This window comes from Diaphorina citri, unplaced genomic scaffold (assembly GCF_000475195.1).
Source record: "Diaphorina citri unplaced genomic scaffold, Diaci psyllid genome assembly version 1.1 scaffold299, whole genome shotgun sequence".
Lineage (NCBI taxonomy): Eukaryota > Metazoa > Arthropoda > Insecta > Hemiptera > Psyllidae > Diaphorina > Diaphorina citri.
Window position 1 is genome coordinate 153,879 of NW_007377734.1, and position 22,334 is coordinate 176,212.

Sequence of the window (22,334 nt, forward strand, 5' to 3'; positions counted from 1 at the left end):
ACAAAGATATGTCCACCCAAAAATGCCGAATAGTACAGATCAAGGGATACAGAAAGTTCCCCAATGACTTTATCAAACTTCTTTAGCCATGGAATTGTACTATTCGCCATATTCGGGTTGTCATAGCTTTGTGATACCTGTATTTTACCACACTAATTTATGCAATGAAGGAAAAAGGAAACAGTTTTTAGCTAAATTTCCTATAGGAATGAGATAGGTATTCGTTAGGACAGGACTGAATGGACTCGAAAAAAATTGAGATCTTTCTCTTTCTGAATAATATTAAATTTATTATGTTGTTGTTGTTGTTGTTGTTGGTGTTGTTGTTGTTGTTGTTGTTGTTGTTGTTGTTGTTGTTGTTGTTGTTTTTAACGTTAAATTTATTATGTTCGTTTATTATGCTTCGGTGGCGTAGTGGTCAAGACGCTCGCCTGGTAATCAGGAGGGCGTGGGTTCGATCCCAGCCGAGGTCTGGAATTTTATCCTCATTTATTTGAGAATTTGATCACATAATAATGGAGCTCTAAGGGTTAGGTGGTAGAGAACGCCTAAGGCGTTAATTTGAGATCTTTCTCTTTCTGAATAATATTAAATTTATTATGTTCGTTTGGGTTCGATCCCAGCCGAGGTATGGAATTTTATCCTCATTTATTTGAGAATTTGATCACATAATAATGGAGCTCTAAGGGTTAGGTGGTAGAGAACGCCTAAGGCGTTAACCTCGCCTAGTGGTTGCCTTCCACTCAAGAGTCTATTATTATTATGTTCGTTTATATCAAGTGACTTATTTTATTTCACTTACCACGTCCTCTAGGTGCTCCTGCTCCTCTGGGTGCTCCTCTACCATCTTTCTCTTTCTGAATAATATTAAATTTATTATGTTCGTTTATATCAAGTGACTTATTTTATTTCACTTACCACGTCCTCTAGGTGCTCCTGCTCCTCTGGGTGCCCCTCTACCTATATCAAGTGACTTATTTTATTTCACTTACCACGTCCTCTAGGTGCTCCTGCTCCTCTGGGTGCTCCTCTACCTCTGGGTTTACCATTGAGTGATCCTGTACTTCCCACTCTCTTCAGATCCCCTCGTACTCTGCTTCTACTTGTTGATCTTGCTCCTATAAATCAAGTAAAATTTCATGTTTACTTATTGTTAGTCTAGTAGGCAGAATAGAATAGAATATACCTTGTTTATCCTGCCCGAATAGGACTGAAAAGCCCCTTTGTCCCAGCAGTCTAAACAAGGTCTAGATAGAGGTACTCGAACATGCAAAAACCTACAAAAGGTCTCCCGCGAACTCTTGAGGTCTCAAATTCCGAGACTTCCAACCTATACATTTCAATTCGATAGAAAAATCATTCAGTGCGATTATTGCAAGTTGGGCCTATATAAAACTCCACTATCCACTAGAACCAGACTATGTAGGCACCAAAAAAAAAGTTAAATTTAAGAGGCTTAAGGGCATCTCCAGAAAAGCCAAATTTCTCTCTTCTCAAGATCTCAGAAATAATTAATGAAAAATCTATGAAAAATGTAAAACAATAAATAGACCATGAAAACAATATTGACATTAGTTTGTACTTACTTCTGCCTCGTGCACCACCACGGAATCCTCCTCTGGTCTCCGGGTATCTTCCACCCATCCACAATTGCACATTTAAACATTTATCTACTAACAGTAACCAATAGCATATATCGGGGCAGGACTCAACATTAAGTAGGTACTTAGTATTTTATTCTCCCACCTAGCCAATTTCCAATGATCTCATATTTATTTATTTTATTGTCTTTAGATATTTATTAGTTTAAATATTTTCCAATTGTGTCGAATGTTTAAGTTTACGAGAGGTATAATAATTTGATTATGTTCAAAATAAAGTATATTTAATGATGTAATTAAAACTTGATCAATTAATTACCTTGTTTTATTTTAGAATTTTTAGATGGACATTTTTTCCCCCCAAACAACTAAATTGGTATGTCTATAGTTGTGATTTCTCTTTTGGCGTGATAGCGCTACTACGAACCATAGGAAATCCATGTAAATAGTCAATCCTATGTGATTTTTTTATGAGGACCTCGATGGAAAGTTTGAGATATATGCGACTCAGATAAACGACTAAACCATAGGAAATCCATGTAAATAGTCAATCCTATGTGATTTTTTTATGAGGACCTCGATGGAAAGTTTGAGATATATGCGACTCAGATTTGAGTGGTCCGGTGCCAGACTTGCCTAACCCTCAGTTTCTTCAAATTGAGATAATGAGACCTAAAGTTGGGCCAAATTTAAAAGCTCGGTGACAGACTTGCCTAACCCTCAATTTCTTTAAATTGAGATAATGAGACCTAAAGTTGGGCCAAATTTAAAAGCCTGAAATGAAGTATTTTAGCAACATAGTATTTCATGTCATCAGACATTTGGAAACATAGTTGTCGATGCTGGGAATAGATCTTTTTTAGTACTTCCTCCTAATGGAGCTCAAATTTGTGCGTTAGGCAAGTCTGGCACCGGACCACTCATTTTAGAATTTGGCCATAGTTTCCGAAGTTTCAGAACATAAGGGGCTGAAAGCTCAGATTTCAGCGCAGTCGATTTTGACATTTTTGACACTAAATTTTGGGGTTTAAGCCCCATTTGAGAATTTGGCCATAGTTTGGGAAGTTTCAGAACATAAGGGGCTGAAAGCTCAGATTTCAGCGCAGTCGATTTTGACATTTTTGACACTAAATTTTGGGGTTTAAGCCGCTCAAATTTGTGGGTTAGGCAAGTCTGGCACCGGACCACTCATTTGAGAATGTGGCCATAGTTTCGGAAGTTTCAGAACATAAGGGGCTGAAAGCTTAGATTTCAGCGCAGTCGATTTTGACATTTTTGACACTAAATTTTGGGGTTTAAGCCCCTTATGTTCTGAAGCGGTTCCGAAACTATGGCCACTTCAGTCTTTAAGGTTCGGCAGCGGTTCCTAAAATGTGGTCACAGAGTTGATTTCAAAACTTGCCCCTTTTTTAAAGTACTGCTTGTTGTATTTAATTTCTAAATAACAGGCGTTGCTTTAGATTCAGCGATTCGACTTTTTGAGCACTGGTTAACTCGTTTTAATGTAGGTAACAGGACTGACTACGGTATTGACAAATAAGCATGTGAATAGTAGTCAATCCTATGTGGTTTATGTACCTCTACAGGGTCTACAAGCTAATGGAAAATTTCACAATATCAAATATCGAGAAAAATTAGAACACATACATAGGAAATTCTTAAATTAATTTTAATAATTTAGCATCATACAATTCATACATGGATGATATTTGAACGGACAAGACTCCAGTTATATTGGATGCATTTTCATACGACATGGATGAATTGATCTATTCTAGTGCTAGCGCTACGTAGGTCGTGCCTCAGCACTTCGAATTGAAATATAGGATCATTTCAGTGTATGAAATCACATCCAAAAATGTCTATTCTAGTGCTAGCGCTACGTAGGTCGTGCCTCAGCACTTCGAATTGAAATATAGGATCATTTCAGTGTATGAAATCACATCCAATTTAACTGCGACCTAAAAAACTATTTACAAAAAGGAATAGCCATACATAAAATTTGTCAATGAAAAATGAAAAAAATAATTTAAAGGTGGGTTAGCAAAGAAGGCATTATCCAATAGGCTAAATTGGTGGGGTACAAAATTTTCAAGGCTTTTTTTTCTCTCCAGAGAAACTTTTTTTTTATTAATATTTATTAGAGTGTGCCAGAGAAACTTCAATTATTATAAATACTTACTAGTGGCTACTAACCACATCAATTTAAATGAACATGTATAACACATCTATGACCAAATGAACATTTCCACATTCAAAACAAAAACATTGTGAGTCGGCCGGGTTAAAGTCAAACCTCTTAAAAAAAATAAAAAAAAAAAAACTTTTTATAAGATCTTATGCCTGATCGACAACTGATCGTAAAACAATCAATTTAGGCACCTACATATGTACATAGATTGGATCTAACGGACACAGGAAGCCAGTTTCCAAACTGACAAGATTTCGCAATAAAAGGTCTACGTAAATATCTTCTGTAACTCTCTCTCTCTCTCTTTAAGCTAACGACCTGTTAATTCTATTTGATTTGTATGGGCTTAACAGGGCTGTTAGGAGCTCATAAGAAGGATGGTGAAACCCAACATAAGACTTCTTTTAATGTTCAATTCCTTCTTTAAATGTCCATTGATGTCTCATGCGAGTCATGCGTCAATATTTGCTGTACATTTGGAAACTGTTTGCCTTCACACCGAGTCGCAAGTAGTCCATGTTTATCCCATGTTTATAGGCGACGAGGGGTGGTCCACATTTATATGTCCTGCCTGTACGCTTCCAGTTCCTTGTCCAAGTTGAGCGGGTCAGTGGCCATATATTGGTCCAACTGTTTGTCCAGCTTCATACCTAAAAATATATAAAAAGGTTAGTTTTTATTTCACTCCTTCAATTAGGATAGAGTTTCCTAAACCCAGAAGTAGACACTACTTTTTTGCAGTTTTTGCAGTTGTAGTCAAATTTTCAAATAATGGACAATAGTTCCATACCTCTGAAAGATATTTATTGAGAAAAGTTTTTATGTCTTCTCCAGTTGGAATATTTGGGAACTTCTTACCCCTCTCAATATCTTCTGGTCAGATTAATTTGGTATCTTTTATCTGTGAGGCAACCTGCTCTTGAGCTGTTTAAGTATTTCTCTGTGTGCTTGGCAGTGCACCAGGCCAGGTTCCAGTAAGCACGCCTGCATATTCACATGAACTGAATCAGCCGGTTTCTTTCACCTTCATTTCATATTCATTACTTCATTGATCTCTGCTAGTTCCAATATGTTGCAGGTCCTCATGTTCAAGATATGACAAAACGTTCGATTTCCCATTTTCTTTCAGAGCAATCTCTAGGTCGTGGTAATTTCAAGGTATTGCAGATTTTATTTTGTATTGCTTGCTACTAACTTCTTTTTCTAAAACCCTCACATATTTATTAGGATATGTTCATCTTAAGAAACAACTTTAAGGTTTTCAAGCTACAGAATTTTCTTTCTTTTTGTTGGTGTTATAAGTTTCCAGAACCATCTGGAGGCACAAATCTTTGAGGCAAGACACTGGATACAGTCTGAAACGCCACTGCAGTAAGTATAAATTTCCAAAGAAAAGTATTCAAGTCCATCATTATGACCTCAACAGAAACTTGTGAGGTATTGCAAATTTTATTTTGTATTGCTTGCTACTAAATTCGTTTTCTAAAACCCTCACATATTTATTGGGATATGTTCATCTTAAGAAACAACTTTATGGTTTTCAAGCTGCAGAATTTTCTTTCTTTTTGTTGGTGTTATAAGTTTCCAGAACCATCTGGAGGCACAAATTTTTGAGGCAAGAGACCGGATACAGTCTGAAACGCCACTGCAGTAAGTATAAATTTCCAAAGAAAAGTATTCAAGTCCATCATTATGACCTCAACAGAAACTTGTTTGTTTTGCTGCATTAACCCAATGTAGGCAAAGTACTGTAGCTCAAAATAATAAAGACAAGGCAGAGTTTTCATGTTATTCTAGAAGACGTGTTATAAGTTTCCAGAACCATCTGGAGGCACAAATCTTTGAGGCAAGAGACCGGATACAGTCTGAAACGCCACTGCAGTAAGTATACATTTCCAAAGAAAAGTATTCAAGTCCATCATTATGACCTCAACAGAAACTTGTTGTTTTGCTGCATTAACCCAATGTAGGCAAAATACTGTAGCTTTAAATAATAAAGACAAGGCAGAGTTTTCATGTTATTCTAGAAGACATTTGCATATAAGGCTGCAGTAAAGATCCAAGGCTCTAGGTTGGAGGACGTTTGCCACACTGCTAAGTCCAAAATTGTAGAAAGAAAGCAATCCAAATATTTTTTTTGTAGACTCTGGGAATCGAACCCGGGACCTTCTTCATGGCAAGCAAGCGCATTACCACTTGTGTTAAATCATGATACCCAAGTGTTAACTGTTTGATTCAGATTCATGCATAGAAGAAGATAAAAGGAGCTTACATTCATTCATACCTGAGAGATCGAATGCCACCGTCCCGCAGTCCTGCATCGAATTTGCCCACTCCTACATCTCTGATGCTACGGGATCTGCCTCTAGCTCTGACTATGCTGCCTCTTCCTCTTCCTCCTGCAATACATAATTATACATATACAACAGGAATGAGTATTACATATGTTGTTGTTTACAAATGCAAAGGAATTAGCTATTAGGCAATTTTCCTATTACATATTGTACAAATGTTCACAGAATGGTAAAGTTAGGGTCAGTTTCAATACAAGCAATAGGCATACAAACCATAAGTGATGCAATAGCATACACATTTCCGGGCAAATAGTGCCTAACCAAACACAGGAGCTTGTGTGTGTTGAGACAGGTCCTAAATGTACATAGTATGGAGGTCATTAACATTAGCACTGTGTCAAGGGGGTGGGTTTAGACCATTTGCTTTCTCTAGTTCATTAGATCTGACACTTCATAGTAGATACATTAGCACTGTGTCAAGGGGGTGGGTTTGACCATTTGCTTTCTCTAGTTCATTAGATCTGACACTTCATAGTAGATATATTAAACATTATTTTTGAATACATACAAATAGCAAAAAGAATATGCAAGTTGAGTTAAAACAACAAATGGTACATGATGATATCAGTGAATCAAATAGCAAAAAGAATATGCAAGTTGAGTTAAAACAACAAATGGTACATGATGATATCAGTGAAATAATGTTTGAAGGCAATGGGAGTTCTTTAGCTAAGGTGTGTGATCAGTAGAGGGAGAATTCAGAATTTGGTACAAGGACATTAAGTATTTTTCACAAGATGAATTAGGTCCATGATTGTGTGGTCCTTTTCCTGAATTGTTCTTCAATTTACTATGGCAATGTGTTGTTAATGCTGGCTACGTCAAACAGTTTCAAGGCTGAGGAAGTTTGCCACTGCAACAGGATCCATCCACAGTGAGGTGGGGTCCAAATCACCCTTCATTCTTCTTACTAAGGCAATGTCTTCAATTTGAGTGCATGCCAGAGCACCAGGTCAAGTTCCATTGAGTTTACCATCCTTACCCCTGGTATAATATACCTACTACTGGCTACATCAAACAGTTTCAAGGCCAAGGAAGTTTGCCGCTGCAACAGGATCCGGCCACAGTGAGGTGGGGTCCAAATCATCCTTCATTCTTCTTACTATGGCAATGTCTTCAATTTGAGTGCATGCCAGAGGACCAGGTCAAGTTCCGTTGAGTTTACCATCCTTACCCCTGGTATAATATACTTAGTAAACAACAACTTTTTCATGTTGCACAAATTGAAATAAAACAAAGATTTCATGTGATTTTGGGGTATAGTTGAGGCTCCAGCAGGGTCAATGCAATTAATTGGTACTTTCATTGGCAGATGGTCAAGTGGGTAACCATCACAAAGAAATTGGAAGTATCTGTGAGTGGGTACTATACCTACTTAGTAAACAACAACTTTTTCCTGTTGCACAAATTGGAATAAAACAAAGATTTCATGTGATTTTGGGGTATAGTTGAGGCTCCAGCAAGGTCAATGCAATTAATTGGTACTTTCATTGGCAGATGGTCAAGTGGGTAACCATCACAAAGAAATTGGAAGTATCTGTGAGTGGGTACCTTGATAGCAAGTAGTGTGTACTCTGAGTGGAGATATCAGAAATCTTAAATCCTGCTGCATTACTGGGACTTGTAGATGGCTGCCTTTGGAACAGTTTTTTTTTCTCTCAACTGAGTGGATGTTACAAGCTACATACTTGATTGTAAGTTTTGAAAAGACATTTTCCCCAAAATCAATAATTTTAGGCTCTTAAATAAAATTGCTTTGAGAAGTTTTCTTCTGTTTATATCTCTTCTTTTTTTCTAAAAGATATCCCACTCTTTGTTAGATACTGGTTCTTAAAATTACACCAAAAGAAACATGTTGTGGAGTTTCCCAAGTCTACAGTAAACTAAGTAGGAATAAACAAGTATTTTTCTTTTATAAATTTTTTCCTGTTTGCACCAACAAACCTAGAAAAACATACCTAAAAAATATACTTTTGCATTTCTAAAACAAGCATAATATGGACATTTCTTCTTCTTCTTTAGGTATGACATTGATGTATGAATTCACAGGATTTGTGATACGTAGTAATGAATGTAACAGCTAAAGTTATTGTTTTCAAATGTTGGGAACTTGGCCATAAGGTCTTTCTCCCACAGTAGCAAAAGTAAAGTTACCATGTCAGTTTTGCAAGTTGTTCCTTCTAGAGAAAAAAAATAATGGTTATCATGGAACATTAAAATTAAACTTAAGAGATAAACTATTCATAACTGTAGTTGTTGAAGAAGAAAATGTGGCAGTTCTAGCTACACATGTTCTTCTCATTTGGTGGTGTGTCAGTTCCTCATACAAACAATCCAAGGTTAGCTTTGTAAGTCTCATTCTGAGCTGACTTAGCATATCAAGTTTTGTGTTGTAAACCACACTAACTGTGGTATTAACTTTGGTTTTATTACTTGCTCAGTGGCAATGATGAAATAAAAAAACCCTTCTTCATTACAAGTTACAATACTTGTATTACAAAAGATGGGACTACTTTTCATTCCAGATAGACGTTGATTTCTCACCGTTCATTTAAGGACATTTTAGTTGCTCCTTTCAAAGATGCCATGTTTCCTGATCCTGAAATTAAAAGCACAAACAAAAGTATTAATGGGTGAGTAATCAAGCATCTGTTTGCACAAGGAGTATAATTTCTGACTAGCTGACATCTCCTTGCGCAATATTCATCAATCTGACACCTATTACAGATGGATGGTACCTATATGACATAACATAGAGGACAATTTTATAATTCAATTCTCCAACTAGGTACATAAATTTCATAGATGATAAACTTGATCCAACCCACCGGCATGTGGCATTGTCATATTGGACCACAAAGGAAATCCTTGGCAGCCGAGTTGCACCAGTTATTAGTAGGTAGAATAGAATAGAATATACCTTGTTTATCCTGCCCGAATAGGACTGAAAAGCCCCTTGGTCCCAGCAGTCTAAACAAGGTCTAGATAGAGGTACTCGAACATGCAAAAACCTACAAAAGGTCTCCCGCGAACTCTTGAGGTCTCAAATTCCGAGACTTCCTATCTATACATTTCAATTCGAACGAAAAATCATTCAGTGCGATTATTGCAAGTTGGGCTTATATAAAACTCCACTAGAACTAGACTGCGTAGGCACCAAAAAAAAAAGTTAAATTGAAGAGGCTTAAGGGGATCTCCAGAAAAGCCAAATTTCTCTCTTCTCAAGATCTCAGAAACAATTAATGAAAAATCTATAATATAAAACAATAAATAGACCACGAAAACAATATTGACATTAGTTTGTACTTACTTCTGCCTCGTGCACCACCACGGAATCCTCCTCTGGTCTCCGGGTATCTTCCACCCAACCTCGACCGTGACCTTGATCTCGACCTTGAACGACCTAGAACCAAAAATAATAATTAGAAATTTACTGCCCACATTTTCTTTCATTTAGGAGCTATGGAAAAACACATGGCCCGATCAGGCCCAAAATTTTCAGATTTTAAAAAAAAGAAGAGGTTTGATAGAAGGGACTGTAACTGCCAGGGATCTTATCGTCCCCAAATCGAAGAGAGAAGACCGGATAGGAGAAAACCAGCAGTTCCGAGAACGAACTTTATCCCTTCAGGATAAAACCCGCCCCGGGCGGGAATTGAACCCGCGACCTAGCGCTTACAAGGCAGACGTGCTGCCAACTAAGGTATCTAGGCTGGCGAAGGGATACTAACTTACTAACCTCGCATCATTGCCACTTCTCCACCACCCACACTATTCCTTCTTATTCTGGACCGGCTTCCGTTCTTTCCGAGAACGAACGAACCTTCAGGATAAAATCCGCCCCGGGCGGGAATTGAACTCGCGACCTAGCGCTTACAAGGCAGACGTGCTGCCAACTAAGGTATCCAGGCTGGCGAAGGGATACTAACTTACTAACCTCGCATCATTGCCACTTCTCCACCACCCACACTATTCCTTCTTATTCTGGACCGGCTACGACTCCTGCTCCTACCCCTCACAAGCCGGGGTGGTGCCCCTCCATTCATAGTCCCGCGGTATCCCCCCCTACCCCTGCCACGTCTGAGGGAGAGTCTGTCCCTAATGTTGCCAGGACGGGCGGGGGAGGTAATGCCGTACATGCTGGACAGGGTGCGGCCTCGACTTCGCGACCTGCTACGGCTGCGACTGCGGCTCTGAAATACAAACACAGCAGGTTATATATAAGTAGTGTTTTATTTAGATTAGACTGTCAGCTTAGAACAAGTTCTTCCATTATACCAACAGTTTAATAGACCACCTCTTTATTGATATAATTTTGTGTATTACAAAAGAGTAATAAAATAATATAATATGTACATACCTAAAAATATATAAAAAGGTTAGTTTTTATTTCACTCCTTCAATTAGGATAGAGTTTTCTAAACCCAGAAGTAGACGCTACTTTTTTGCAGTTGTAGTCAAATTTTCAAATAATGGACAATAGTTCCATACCTCTGAGAACAAAGTTGTCTCTGAGTCTGCAATTTAAATACAAGTAATATTTCATGTTTACTTATTGTTAGTCTAGTAGGCAGAATAGAATATACATACCTTGTTTATCCTGCCCGAATAGGACTGAAAAGCCCCTTGGTCCCAGCAGTCTAAACAAGGTCTAGATAGAGGTACTCGAACATGACAAATAGCAAAAAGAATATGCAAGTTGAGTTAAAACAACAAATGGTACATGATGATATCAGTGAAATACTGTTTGAAGGCAATGGGAGTTCTTTAGCTAAGGTGTGTGATCTGTAGAGGGAGAATTCAGAATTTGGTACAAGGACATTAAGTATTTTTCACAAGATGAATTAGGTCCATGATTGTGTGGTCCTTTTCCTGAATTGTTCTTCAATTTACTATGGCAATGTTGTTGTTAACACTGGCTACATCAAACAGATCGGAAGAGCGTCGTGTAGGGGAAGAGGGTAGATCTCGGGTAATGCTGGCTACATCAAACAGTTTCAAGGCTGAGGAAGTTTGCCACTGCAACAGGATCCATCCACAGTGAGGTGGGGTCCAAATCATCCTTCATTCTTCTTACTAAGGCAATGTCTTCAATTTGAGTGCATGTCAGAGCACCAGGTCAAGTTCGGTTGAGTTTACCATCCTTACCCCTGGTATAACATACTTAGTAAACAACTTTTTCCTGTTGTACAAATTGGAATAAAACAAAGACTTCATGTGATTTTGGGGTATAGTTGAGGCTCCAGCAAGGTCAATGCAATTAATTGGTACTTTCATTGACAGATGGTCAAGTGGGTAACCATCACAAAGAAATTGGAAGTATCTGTGAATGGGTACCTTGATAGCAAGTAGTGTGTACTCTGAGTGGAGATATCAGAAATCTTGAATCCTGCTGCATTTCTGGGACTTGTAGATGGCTGCCTTTGGAACAGATTTTTTATTCTCTTGACTGTGTGGATGTTACAAGCTACGTACTTGATTGAAAGTTTTGAAAAGACATTTTCCCCAAAATCAATAATTTTAGGCTCTTAAATAAAATTGCTTTGAGAAGTTTTCTTCTGTTATATATCCCTTCTCTTTTCTAAAGATATCCCACTCTTTGTTAGATACTGGTTCTTAAAATTACACCATGTTGTGGAGTTTCCCAAGTCTACAGTAAACTAAGTTAAAGTAGGAATAAACAAGTATTCTTCTTTTATAAATCTTTTCCCATTTGCACCAACAAACCTAGAAAAACATGCCTAAAAAATATCCTTTTGCATTTTAAAACAAGCATAATATGGACATTTCTTCTTCTTTAGGTATGACATTGATGTATGGATTCACAGGATTTGTGATAGTAATGAATGACATGCCTAAAAAATATCCTTTTGCATTTTTAAAACAAGCATAATATGGACATTTCTTCTTCTTTAGGTATGACATTGATGTATGGATTCACAGGATTTGTGATAGTAATTAATGTAACAGCTAAAGTTATTGTTTTCAAATGTCGGGAACTTGGCCATAAGGTCTTTCTCCCACAGTAGCAAAAGTAAAGTTACCATGTCAGTTTTGCAAGTTATTCCTTCTAGAGAAAAAAAGTAATGGTTATCATGGAACATTAAAATTAAACTTAAGAGATAAACTATTCATAACTGTAGTTGTTGAAGAAGAAAATGTGGCAGTTCTACGTGCTCTAAATACAACAATTAGCACTTTGCTTATCAGGGACATCTATTGAGTTGCAGGTAACCTCTAGGCAAAGATCAACTCCATACACAAAATGCCCACTCAGAGACTTAGGTACAGGGGCAAACAGCCCTAAAAAATGTGTTGAGCTTCTACAAACCCCTAGGCAAAGTTAATGCTGGAGGCATTTTCTACCACCCAACCTTAGAGCTTTATTATTATTATTTGGTAAAATGGGCTCTAAATACAACAATTAGCACTTTGCTTATCAGGGACATCTATTGAGTTGCAGGTAACCTCTAGGCAAAGATTAACTCCATACACAAAGTGCCCACTCGGAGACTTAGGTACAGGGGCAAACAGCCCTAAAAAATGGGTACAAACCCTTAGGCAAAGTTAATGCTGGAGGCATTGTCTACCACCCAACCTTAGAGCTTTATTATTATTATTTGGTAAAATTCTCAAATGAGTAATTGGTTGAGCTTCTACAAACCCCTAGGCAAAGTTAATGCTGGAGGCATTGTCTACCACCCAACCTTAGAGCTTTATTATTATTATTTGGTAAAATTCTCAAATGAGTAATTGAAGCTAAAATTCAATGTCTTAATCTGAGATCAAAACTGCACCCTCTGGTTTACCAGTTGAGTGCCTTGACCACTACACCACAGAGGCAGGTTCACTTCTATTTATTATTAGGTAGAATTCTCAAATAAGTAATTGAGGCTGAAATTCCATGTCTTAATCTGAGATCAAAACTGCACCCTCTGGTTTACCAGTTGAGTGCCTTGACCACTACACCACAGAGGCAGGTTCACTTCTATTCAAGAATCTCATTGTTTGTATTTGATTTTCAGGTGATTAAAGAGCGGGATAAGTTGCAGCAGGACAGAAATAATCAGCTAAACATTATGACCATGACAGGTGCAATAGAATTCATAATATGTATGATTATTTTCAGGTGATTAAAGAGCGGGATAAGTTGCAGCAGGACAGAAATAATCAGCTAAACATTATGACCATGACAGGTGCAATAGAATTGTTAGAGAGACGGGTCAACACTGCAGTGCTGGTTCTCTTTATACAGGTAAGTAAGGGATTCAATAGATATAGGTACTATCTGACAAATCCTACAACAGAACTCATAGCAGTATTGAATAGAAGATATTCTTTATGGCTTCAAGTACTGGGTCAGTAAAGTCAGAGGCATGTACTGTTAGGGCGACCACAACCTCGGTTTCCTTTCCGATCCTAAACCGTGCGAACACGCCCTTTCCCGCGCGCGTGTAAACACACCTTATCTCGCCGCGCGCGCATCAGCTGTTCTTTTCCCCTCCCGCCTACACCAAGAAGATCGGGGAAAAGGAAAACCGGAATTTGTCGCCAATCGCCATTCGGCCATTCCACTTTCCACTATTAACACTATTTCCACTAGCACTAGCATTGTGATCAGATCAATTAATCATCTTCAAGTAGTTCAAGTCACTCGCGTGCACGGTAATAAAATTATCCTATTTCTAACTGTAATCTTAACTATAGTCCTTGCTCTCCCGAACAGTTGTGGTCCGTTCGCGCCTTTGTTGTGTAAATTTCCAGTTCTGTGGGTAAATTTTGCAGTTTAGATGTTTGAAAAGTTAATTTATCGCGTACCGAGTAACTACCTTTAATCTCTTGGGTCCAAGCCTTCCGCTTGTACCAACTTTATCTTTTTGCGACTCGTTAGCTTTGTGAACTTTTACGTGATTTACCTAGAATCCAAGGTATAGCCCAAGAGTACCTAGTCAAAGGGTGGATTTCAGCAATATTTTTTCGACCCTTAGAAGGCCTGTAAATCTAACATCCTATTAAGTTCCAGTTATTTTCAGGTGATAAAAGAGCGGGATAAGTTGCAGCAGGACAGAAATAATCAGCTAAACATTATGACCATGACAGGTGCAATAGAATTGTTAGAGAGACGGGTCAACACTGCAGTGCTGGTTCTCTTCATACAGGTAAGGGACTCAATAGATATAGGTACTATCTGACAAATCCTACAACAGAACTCATAGCAGTATTGAATAGAAGATACTCCTTATGGCTTCAAGTACTGGGTCAGTAAAGTCAGAGGCATGCACCTAGAATCTAAGGTATAGCCTAAGAGTGCCTAGTCAAAGGGTGGATTTCAGCAATATTTTTTCGACCCTTAGAAGGCCTGTAAATCTAACATCCTATTAAGTTCCAGTTGATTTATAGAGGCCTAAAAAATAGCCTATTAAGGGCTGAAGCTAAAGAGGGCCTAAAAAGTAGGTTTGTGAAACCCACCCTGAGCAAGTACCCACTTAAAGCTCCATTATCTGGAAAAATTTAATTCGATAATCAATCACTTTAGTTGAATTTATTGTTTATAACCTTATCCATGAATTTTGTTCTAATCTTATTTTAACTATAGTCCTTGCTCTCCCGAACATGTACCTAGAATCTAAGGTATAGCCTAAGAGTACCTAGTCAAAGGGTGGATTTCAGCAATATTTTTTCGACCCTTAGAAGGCCTGTAAATCTAACATCCTATTAAGTTCCAGTTGATTTATAGAGGCCTAAAAAATAGCCTATTAAGGGCTGAAGCTAAAGAGGGCCTAAAAAGTAGGTTTGTGAAACCCACCCTGAGCAAGTACCCACTTAAAGCTCAATTTGGTTCATGGAGGATTAAGAAATTAGAACAACTGCTGGTTGTTGTTCTAATGATACACCCCTCCTATATTAACAACCTAGGCTTGAAGAACATTCTGACACTGGCAAGACTCTTTGTGTCCAGGCTACTTTTAAGCAAACAGTCTTTTTTTAAGAAAAGTAGATGTGCAAAATAGCCTATTAAGGGCTGAAGCTAAAGAGGGCCTAAAAAGTAGGTTTGTGAAACCCACCCTGAGCAAGTACCCACTTAAAGCTCAATTTGGTTCATGGAGGATTAAGAAATTAGAACAACTGCTGGTTGTTGTTCTAATGATACACCCCTCCTATATTAACAACCTAGGCTTGAAGAACATTCTGACACTGGCAAGACTCTTTGTGTCCAGGCTACTTTTAAGCAAACAGTCTTTTTTTAAGAAAAGTAGATGTGCAAAAATATAAGCTGTGCAAAATGTAAGCTGTACAGCTTTTGTGTTATACTGGGGTAAATACTATAAAGATTATGAAGATGTCATTATTCTAAAAGAGAAGGTCAAAAACACCCGTGGGTAGACCAGCATAGGTATTAAATCCAGTTCTCAGTATTATTACTATTAGTGAATTCTCTCAGTATCACAGAGGGCAACTTGTCAAACTTCATAGGATTTATCAGAGTTATATGAAACACAAAAAACTCATCACATTCAAGCTTTTCTATCAGTAGACTTTTCAGTTAAAAGCAACAAGTAAGTTAAGTGATTTTGAGTAGTAGTATCCTACTAATACACACTATTGCTATTATTTATTGTCTTTGTCTCACAGGTATTCTCAGATTCACTGCAGCCCCTGCGGGATCTCGTAGAGAAGTGCAAGTGTGTGGACAATGGTGAGCTGAGGAAAGCAGAAGACTTGGAGTCCCTGATATCCGCGTTCGATATCCACTGCGAGCGCATTGTTCACATTGCCATGTTTGCCATCAACTGTTCCAATGCTTCCTTCAATCATCAGTGTGAGTAAATGTAAAGTTCCTAAATATAGCAAATATTGTATAATAAGTTTATATATCCGTCGATTGAGTTTGTAAGAAACAAAACAAAATAAAGTATTTTTGTAAGAAAAAGGACTTTCTTAAGTGGTAATGGCTCAAGCTTTTCTATCAGCAGACTTTTCAGTTAAAAGCAACAAATAAGTTAAGTGATTTTGAGTAGTAGTATCCTACTAATACACACTATTGCTATTATTTATTGTCTCACAGGTATTCTCAGATTCACTACAGCCCCTGCGGGATCTCGTAGAGAAGTGCAAGTGTGTGGACAATGGTGAGCCGAGGAAAGCAGAAGACTTGGAGTCCCTGATATCCGCGTTCGATATCCACTGCGAGCGCATTGTTCACATTGCCATGTTTGCCATCAACTGTTCCAATGCTTCCTTCAATCATCAGTGTGAGTAAATATAAAGTTCCTAAATATAGCAAATATTGTATAATGAGTTTATATATCCGTCGATTGAGTTTGTAAGAAACAAAACAAAATAAAGTATTTTTGTAAGAAAAAGGACTTTCTTAAGTGGTAATGGTAGAGGGAAATATAACGTCCCGAAAGCGAAGAGAGAAGAAAGACCAGGATAGGAGAAAGCCTGCCGTTCCGAGAACGAACATTTTCGGAAATCGAATCCGCTTCCTAGCGCTTACGAGGGCAGACTCGCTAACATCCAACTAGGGCAAGAGGCTAGGGCCTCAATACATAAGACCTTGTTTAGATTGTGGGAGTAAAGGGACTTGTCAGTCTAATTCTGGCAGTATAAACAGGGTGTACTCTATTCATCTAATTCTTTTTTTGATGCGTTTGATAGAATAGAATCTATTCTATCAAACGTTTTTTTATTTATTTTTTTATTTTTATTTTTTTAACAAACTTGACATATATTTTGTTTATGGATGTGCAGGTATATTCAGCATGCGCTGTTGTATAGCCAGTCTTGAGTCTCTGGTGCGTTTGATAGAATAGAATCTATTCTATCAAACGTTTTTTTTTTCTTTTTTTTTTAACAAACTTGACATATATTTTGTTTATGGATGTGCAGGTATATTCAGCATGCGCTGTTGTATAGCCAGTCTTGAGTCTCTGGAAGACACTTTGGTTCCCGCTCTGATAGCTTACTACACAGACTCGGATAATCAAAGCAAGCGACTTCTACTGAAGACACTGTCTAATCATTGGTCCGATGAGATTGTACTCCTGGAAAACCTCCTGCATCGAGTTATAGACACAGCTGCCATGTCCAAGGTAAGAGAGAGATTATTTCATTGGAAAAAAAAGATAGTAGTAATACTTAAAAATAGGTAGGTAACTTTGATAGTTTCAGGACAAATATTATAAACATTAGACTCCATTTATTTATTTTTAAATTTGTAGATCATGAGATATAATACTTGGTTGCTTAGTGAACATATAATTGACAGACTTGTCGCTGTTGAACTACTTGTCTATCTCTGAATTATCACCTGAAAATGTTATGTACTTTTCTTCTCCCATTGAAAGGATTTTTTTTTTTTTTTTAAGAGGATAGGTATTTTTTGAAAATCGCACAACGCACATATTTCTGTTTCTAATTTTTCCTACTTTTCCTAGCATTTTATTATTTTTCCCCCGGGAAATTCACTTTTCTCTTGAGAAATTCAGATATACTTCAGCTAAGAACTGTATAATTTACAAGACAAGAAAATTCTTCTGCCTTGCTGTAAGACTCATCCATTTATTCATGTGAGAATCAAACACCACTAATCAGACGATCAGACCCAAGCTTGGTGTTTATAGGGATCTGTGCAATATTTGGATAAGCTGGTAAGTCATTAAACTAATTTCCAGAAATAACGGACTTCCAAATAAGAGAATGGACACAGTGGCTCTACCTGTCACTAGAAAAGCAGGTAGCCGTACATTTGCTTTTCCCAAGAATTTAGTATTGGTAATCTCGTAGGAAAACTTGCTGTACCATGGGATCTTGGAGCTAAATTGGCTGTAACATGGGTTCTCAGAGCTAAACTGGCTGTAACATGGGACCTCATCAGGAGAAGCAGCTGAATACCTATCCTCATATATCGAGCTCTTTACATACACTACAACTAGGTAAGAAAGCAACGTGAGACACTGAGAACTGGTCTGCATGCAACACGTTGAAGTTTAAGTCTTGTTTTTATTTTTATTCAAATTATCTACCTTTCTAAAATATTAATTAAAATATGTGAGTTTGTTTCACCATAGGATAAGGGGTTTTTGTTGTCTGAATAAATCAAGCTTTTGAACTGATATAAAGCATGATAAAAAAAAAGTCAGTTTCTCTATCTCTAGTTTCTCATGACCCAACTCTTGAACAAGCTCCTGGCTACAGAAAATACTGGGTCAGCTTTGTTTCTGAGGTATTTAAAGCAAAATACGATTGTTCAGTTTGGGTCAGATAACTTGAACAGTTTGGAGGATTAAGAAATTAGAACAACTGTTGGTTGTTGTTTTAATGATACACCCCTCCTATATTAACAACCTAGGCTTGGAGAACATTCTGACACTGATAAGACTCTTTGTGTCCAGGCTACTTTCAAGCAAACAGTACTGCAGGAAATTATGTTTACTCTGGTCCGCGCCGGGGGTTGGCTGGGGGTCTCATGACCCAACTCTTGAACAAGCTCCTGGCTGCAGAAAATACTGGGTCAGCTTTGTTTCTGAGGTATTTAAAACAAAATACGGTTGTTCAGTTTGGGTCAGATAATAACAGTTTGGAGGATTAAGAAATTAGAACAACTGTTGGTTGTTGGTCTAATGATACACCCCTCCTATATTAACAACCTAGGCTTGGAGAACATTCTGACACTGGCAAGACTCTTTGTGTCCAGGCTACTTTCAAGCAAACAGTACTGCAGGAAATTATGTTTACTCTGGTCCGCCCGGGGGTTGTCTGGCTGGGGGACGATAAACAGGGAGTAGACCAACCTGGGTTTCCCTTGCTAAAGAAATAGCAAAGGTTGAGTGCGAAGGGTATCCACTCGTAAAATTTGTAGCCAAAATTAAATGTCAGCCCAAAGCAATCACCCTAGTTAGGGCTGATTGAGAGGCTGATGAAAAACGCCGAAAAACACGGGAAAAGGCGAAGAAGAAGAGTCCGAAACGGCTTACTACTGGTATTGAGATAATAACTGCCACATGTTGTCAATAAAGAGGTGCTCTATTAAACAGTTGGTATAATGGAACAACTTGTTCTAAGCTGACAGTCGAAATGCAGCACTACTTATATTTACATTACAGGTGGATCCACTCGTAAAATTTGTAGCCAAAACCAAATGTCAGCCCAAAGCAATCACCCTAGTTAGGGCTGAAAAAAAAGACCTCTGATGAAAAACGCCGACCCCGTCTGTACACGGAAAAAGGCGAAGAAGAAGAAGAGTCCGTCCGGGGCTGACTTTATCGTAAACAGAAACGGCTTACTACTGGTATTAAGATAATAACTGCCACATGTTGTCAATAAAGAGGTGCTCTATTAAACTGTTGGTATAATCGCAGTGGTTCCCAACCTTTTTTTGGACAAATACCCCTTTTTAAGCTCCAATTTAGCCATTACCCCCCAAAAAGTAAAGCATAGAAATAGCTATAGATAGGGAAAGAACAAGTACATATTGAAATTGTACCCAGTTGGTCAGTAGGTTTTTTTTTTTTTTTTATTTATTTATTAAATTTAACATATATTTTCAATAAGTAGAACATAAGCACATAGTGCACATCTCAGAGGTTTTATATAGAGGTTTTAAGGATCCGTTCACCATCGTCACATAAATTTCCTTCATCCCATCTTTTTTTTCTATATCTTTTGTATTTTTTTTTTTTTTCACTTAGCGCTTAGTTCTTTTTACCCCTCGAAAAAGTGTATTTTACCCCTCGGGGGGGTAATGCTCTATTAAACTGTTGGTATAATGGAACAACTTGTTCTAAGCTGACAGTCGAAATGCAGCACTACTTATATTTACATGATAATTGTAACGATAATGGAACAACTTGTTCTAAGCTGACAGTCGAAATGCAGCACTACTTATATTTACATTACAGGTGTCCACGAGAGCAACGCAGCTTGTTCTACTCTGCTAGATGAATCTGATATGTTTATCATGTAAAGACCTTAACCACTTTGTTACCGGTTCTAAGATAGTATTTGACACATGTTGTATAATAGCTGACACATGTTGTATATTACAGGTGTCCACGAGAGCAACGCAGCTTGTTCTACTTTGCTGGATGAATCTGACATGAGCAACTCTATGCCGCGGATTATCAAACGGTGTGAACTAATTCAGTGTACGGTGGAAACGTTGGCTGACCAGTTTGAACAGTTGCTCAACGATGAGAATTATCAAACGGTGTGAACTAATTCAGTGTACGGTGGAAACGTTGGCTGACCAGTTTGAACAGTTGCTCAACGATGAGATACAAAGCACGTTCCCCCGATCTAAATCACGTAAGTTCGACTTAAATCTAAATGCGAGTGCATTTTTTTTTTTGCCAATGGTGGCTGTCGAACACGGGTCCTTCTGCATGTCTAATCATCAATTATTAATCTCGTAAGTAAAGGGACTTTGGTCTCATTGCGGACTTAAAAGTCCCTTTACTACGAGCTAGCACAGAGAAAAAAGGATTTCCATTGTATTTATTGTACCCTGTTGACTCTCGATTTCAGGCAATACCTTCTGTTCTCAGTCACTTGACAACTCTGCCTTGGACTTTACAAATAAATGTGAGTAAACTAAAATTAATAACAGGTGTGTGTATATAACATTTTATGTTTATGTTAGCACACTTTAATAAATGTTAATTAAAAAAAAAAAATAATAATAGGTGTATGTTTTATTGTTCCTCATTATTTCAGTCATATGCTTAGAGGCGATCATTGTTGCTGAAATAGGAGAAAGCGGCTGTCTCGAGAGAAAATAAATAATCTTCAGTTAAAGTTAGCAGTTACCTACACAGTGTTGCTGATCTTACTTGAAGTATGTCAAACACTGATTCTCTACGGTTTTGGTCGAAAGTTGGGAAAGTAATCTCATCTAGCTCAAGCTTACACTGGACCCAAAATAATGATTTTTACGGCCCTAATATATTTCATACACAAAAGGCCCACTCTGAAGCTTAAGTGTAGGGGCAAACAGTCCCAAAAGATGGCTAAAGCTTAAGCCCCAACATATTTGAAATGTCTAATTTCAGGTTTAGGGTCGCTGAGTGATACAATGTTGGATACAAGCTGTCTCGAACCTTTCATATCTCGAGCAGCTGAACTTTATTTTTACGGCCCTAATATATTTCATATACAAAAAGCCCACTCTGAAGCTTAAGTGTAGGGGCAAACAGTCCCAAAAGATGGCTAAAGCTTAAGCCCTAACATATTTGAGATGTCTAATTTCAGGTTTAGGGTCGCTGAGTGATACAATGTTGGATACAAGCTGTCTCGAACCTTTCATATCTCGAGCAGCTGAACTTTACACAAAAAGCCCACTCTGAAGCTTAAGTGTAGGGGCAAACAGTCCCAAAAGATGGCTAAAGCTTAAGCCCTAACATATTTGAAATGTCTACTTTCAGGTTTAGGGTCGCTGAGTGATACAATGTTAGATACAAGCTGTCTCGAACCTTTCATATCTCGAGCAGCTGAACTTAGTGCTTCCAAGACCACCCTGTATGGGAAAACATCACGCCTTCAAGCCACCACCCCTAGCCTGGCTTCCAACACGTTGCTTAACCTGACAGGTATGTCTATCCTGGTACTTGAAAAAACTAAATTCCCATGAGGGTTTTTTAATTTCTGGTAGGATTTTCACACCTAAGCCTAGCACTTAGTCGCTTACAAGGCAGATGCTCTACCAAGCAAGATAACTAGGCTAGCAATTATTACTATGAGAATTTTGGTAGAGGGCACTGTAACTGCTGAGGTCTTATCGTCCCGAAGTCGAAGGGAGAAGAAAGACAGGATAAGAGAAAGCCAGCCGTTCTAGGGTTTTTTTAATTTCTGGTAGGATTTTCACACCTAAGCCTAGCGCTTAGTCACTTATAAGGCAGATGCTCTACCATGCAAGCTAACTAGGCTAGCAATTATTACTATGAGAGGTTTGGTAGAGGGCACTGTAACTGCCGAGGTCTTATCGTCCCGAAGTCGAAGGGAGAAGAAAGACAGGATAAGAGAACGCCAGCCGTTCCGAAAATGAAGTTTATCTTTTTAGGATAAGGCTCGCCCCGGGCGGGAATCGAACCCTGGTTAACGCTTTCAAAACAGACGGTGCCAGCCTAGTTAGCTTAGTTGGTAGTGCGTCTGCCTTGTAAGCGCTAGGCCGCGGGTTCGATTCCCGCC

General features: G+C 38.2%; 3 protein-coding genes and 2 long non-coding RNA genes across 5 annotated transcripts in view; 2 read left to right on the forward strand and 3 right to left on the reverse strand.

Annotated features, from left to right (window-relative positions):
* Window positions 1-984: 984 nt before the first annotated feature.
* On the reverse strand, window positions 985-10,354 carry LOC113466600 (serine/arginine-rich splicing factor 5-like). Its single transcript, XM_026822154.1, has 3 exons — window positions 10,084-10,354; window positions 9,457-9,549; window positions 985-1,118 (listed from the first exon to the last, which is right to left on the reverse strand). Exons 1-3 carry the CDS (start codon window positions 10,283-10,285, stop codon window positions 985-987), a joined length of 429 nt encoding a protein of 142 aa, XP_026677955.1. The 5' UTR covers window positions 10,286-10,354.
* Window positions 4,666-5,565, reverse strand: LOC113466604. The gene is made up of 2 exons (XR_003390954.1): window positions 5,490-5,565; window positions 4,666-5,210 (listed from the first exon to the last, which is right to left on the reverse strand). It is a non-coding gene; the product is annotated as an uncharacterized LOC113466604 (long non-coding RNA).
* On the reverse strand, window positions 6,820-8,684 carry LOC113466603. Its single transcript, XR_003390953.1, has 2 exons — window positions 7,518-8,684; window positions 6,820-7,144 (listed from the first exon to the last, which is right to left on the reverse strand). It is a non-coding gene; the product is annotated as an uncharacterized LOC113466603 (long non-coding RNA).
* Window positions 10,355-13,710: 3,356 nt separating the features above from the next.
* On the forward strand, window positions 13,711-17,452 carry LOC103507232. The gene is made up of 4 exons (XM_026822146.1): window positions 13,711-13,811; window positions 16,213-16,399; window positions 17,040-17,242; window positions 17,372-17,452. The coding sequence occupies exons 2-4, from the start codon at window positions 16,357-16,359 to the stop codon at window positions 17,450-17,452; spliced, it is 327 nt and encodes a 108-aa protein (XP_026677947.1). The 5' UTR covers window positions 13,711-13,811; window positions 16,213-16,356.
* A 560-nt stretch (window positions 17,453-18,012) lies between these two features.
* Window positions 18,013-22,334, forward strand: part of LOC108252142 — a 7,903-nt gene continuing 3,581 nt past the window's right edge. The window contains exons 1-5 of the mRNA XM_026822147.1: window positions 18,013-18,085; window positions 20,198-20,322; window positions 20,402-20,456; window positions 20,676-20,732; window positions 21,572-21,736. Coding sequence (XP_026677948.1) covers window positions 18,013-18,085; window positions 20,198-20,322; window positions 20,402-20,456; window positions 20,676-20,732; window positions 21,572-21,736 — 475 coding nt within the window. The remainder of the gene's footprint in view (window positions 18,086-20,197; window positions 20,323-20,401; window positions 20,457-20,675; window positions 20,733-21,571; window positions 21,737-22,334) is intronic.